The sequence below is a fragment of the Lycium barbarum genome, chromosome 1 (assembly GCF_019175385.1).
Source record: "Lycium barbarum isolate Lr01 chromosome 1, ASM1917538v2, whole genome shotgun sequence".
NCBI lineage: Eukaryota > Viridiplantae > Streptophyta > Magnoliopsida > Solanales > Solanaceae > Lycium > Lycium barbarum.
The window spans coordinates 70,448,629-70,451,788 of NC_083337.1; the positions used below are offsets into that span (position 1 = coordinate 70,448,629).

A 3,160-nucleotide genomic window follows, 5' to 3' on the forward strand; every position below is an offset into this window, starting at 1 on the left:
ATTTTATAAATGACTTGATGATTTGGGGATGATTCGCCTATCGGTGGGATAGTGTAGGTGTCATTATGATTCGTGAATTGGGTCGTGACACATTGGAACGGTAGAAAACCATTCTTGTAAAATTGTTGAGACAATTCGCAGTTTCAAACATTACTAACATTTGCAATCATGACGTTTTCTTTTATATGATGCTAATTATAGCCATATTTTTATTATCTTTACAACCGAACGAAAAGGAAAAAAAATGCTAATTCTAAAATATATGTTGCAAACATTAGAAACAAGCATGAAAGATAACATGCTGAGCGCGCAACATTAGTCAACTAACTTGCAATTGATAACACAAATGATTTATTTGCTAACACATGTATCTTTATTAAATTCAGATTGAAATAATACAAAAAATATTGCATAAGTAATGCGTATGTTATTCGCACAAAAACCACAAAACTGATAATTGAGCTAACCAATTCAATATAATTTCATAATTTATTCCTAGAACTATTTCTTCTTGTATGGGTAATCCAATGACCCTTCCATAAACTTAAATTCTTGAGCTGGACAGCGCAAACTAGTAGTCCTCATCATATTCACTCCTCTGCAAGCAAGAAAAATACATTGATCTTGAGAAGTCTTATGCTTTTTGCTCCAAAATAAAACAAAAAAATTGATTTTCTTGTTGAAGAACCTATATAATTAATTACCTCCTCGGGAGTGAAACTGAGGCCAAGTCTGATGGATCCACAATTTTCATCATCCTTGTAAAGTTCATACGAGGTTGAGCCCACTTCTCCTTCGTTACAAACTTCCTCTAAGGAAATTCTGTTTTGATCACGAAACATATGAAAATAAAAAAGAACCGTTAGAGACTATAGATTATTTGGAAAACAAAGTTTATGTTCATAGCATAGAAAGGAATCAGGGAGATTATTAACGTTGTTTCTCCTATGAAATCGTCACTTTGGAAAGTATTTTCATCCATAAGCTTGATGTGAAGCTCATCAGAACCACTGGTGAAATAGAAAGACTCATTCCACTCAGGGGACGATCCTTCGCCTGTAAAAAGCCACTTATAATATTAAGATATGGATTTAACTCTTATACATTGAAAGTGTAACAAATTTCTACAATATAATTGTATTTGAGATATATATTTTTGCTCTAGTCTTTATGATTCTTAGCTATTACATCGTTTCTTAATGTTTAAAGCCTGAACAATTTTTACGAGCATCTAAGTCGGATATAAGTTAATTAATTACAAACCTGATGCAGTACTGCTTTTCTTCTCTTCAGTTCCACAGGTGAGGACAACATAAGGATTCATATCAGCTGTTGAAATTTAAAAACAATTGAATTCATTAAACCAAAAGATGAAGGATCAATGATGCGTACTTATCAAATAAAGAATGAGGGGACATACATGTATGTGTTTTTTTTTTTTTTTTTTTTTGTCCTTTTTTTTATGTAAAGGGACGTGCATGCATAGTTAAAGGAGAAACCATAGTTTAATAAAATATAATCCTATGCAAGGGCAATAGATCAGTTACTTTTTCCATCTGTAGTAGTATTTTTTTTTATACGACCACCTATATTATGCTTGATCTAAACTTTTTCTCTTTTCTTTTACGCTTCGAGACAGATCTTGAATATATTTTCAGTGGTGCATGCAATTTGTTAAACCAATCAACATTATATATTTTTTTTAAATAATAATAATAAAGAATTTTACCCTCTCCATCTGTTTTATGCTTGATCTACTTGATTTTTCAAGTGTATTTTTTTTTTTTTTGGATATATGTAGGATCCAAATAAAAAGCACGATTTGCAGCTCAAAGTTGGTTCTAAATAGTTCATTGTTTCCTTACTTCCGTATACAAATAAAAAGTCGCACTTGTTTATACATAGACGAAGACGCAAACCGACGATCATAAAGTGATGGAAACGAATGAGATCTGGTTGATAATCCTTCCTGTTATCCTATAATAAATTTGTAATGAGAATAAAGATCATCATGGACCATGCAGTAAACAAGAAAAAATGCTAATTTATAAGATTTGATTAAGGTTCTGCTTCAACATGTAATCAAATTTTACATTCTTGGAGTACTCTCGGTTTTATTCATCAATATAATAACATGTAATAGAAGGGATCTAGTTAGCAACATACTCAGCCAATTTGTGTCATCAAGGCCTGTGGCATTTTCAAGATAGACTACAAGCTTTCCATAAACCATCTTTTGAATCGGACTCAGTTGATAAGAACAGAACAAAACAATGGGAAGATAGTAAAAAGCTTCAATTTAATCGTTTTACTGTTTTGAATAATGTCATTTAGGCCAGCTCAATTTATAGTTTAATACTCCAATAACTACAAACCACGTGGTCGTTATCTTGGTAGTTCCACTTTCTCCGGTTTCTTGCATTTTATTTATCCTTCTTGAACTATTCAATGGGGAAATTTGCGCTTTAGTCCTTCGAATATCATCAAGTTCTGATTTTCATCCTTTTGATAGATGTTTAAGTATATTTAAATTTCAAAATGTGCACTTTTGATCCCTCTTGTTGTGAATCATCTCAAAATTAATTATTAATCATTACACCATTAATTAATTAACATGTATTGCTAATTCATATCTAAGGATGATTAACGAAATTCTAAACACAAATAAATGTAATGGATTTTCTACCCATAAAAGTAACCAAGCACGATCGATAGACTCGATCAACCACAGCAAAATCTCCAACTGGAGTAGATACATGAATAGGTACAGCTATGCTATCACAACTCATGTCCCAACCAACAGCATGATATGCAGACACATATGAATAAGTGGATCCAGGATCAAATAACACAGAAGCTGCTCTATGTTGGACAGAAATAGTACCTAAAATGACCGCATCTGAGGCCTCTGCCTCGCGTCTACCTGGGAACAAATAACACTAGGCCCCACCACGACTAGACTGTGATCCACCTCCCAAACTCTGGGACCCACCTCTACCAGACTGGGACCTACCCCTAGAAGTTTGTGAACCACTGCGGCATGATTGAGCACCGCCTCTCAAAGAAGCACTACCCCGGCTACCTAAAGATGCTGGAGTCCTCTAGGACTGATAACCCTACCTGGGTCAAGGACACTCTCTAGCAAAATGACCAGGCTCTC

General features: G+C 33.8%; 1 protein-coding gene across 1 annotated transcript; it reads right to left on the bottom strand.

The window, feature by feature from the left end:
• Positions 1 to 307: 307 nt before the first annotated feature.
• LOC132639855 (elicitor-responsive protein 3-like) lies at positions 308 to 2,312 on the bottom strand. The gene is made up of 5 exons (XM_060356269.1): positions 2,167 to 2,312; positions 1,264 to 1,329; positions 936 to 1,056; positions 705 to 822; positions 308 to 598 (listed from the first exon to the last, which is right to left on the bottom strand). Exons 1-5 carry the CDS (start codon positions 2,231 to 2,233, stop codon positions 572 to 574), a joined length of 399 nt encoding a protein of 132 aa, XP_060212252.1. The 5' UTR covers positions 2,234 to 2,312; the 3' UTR covers positions 308 to 571.
• Positions 2,313 to 3,160: the final 848 nt, after the last annotated feature.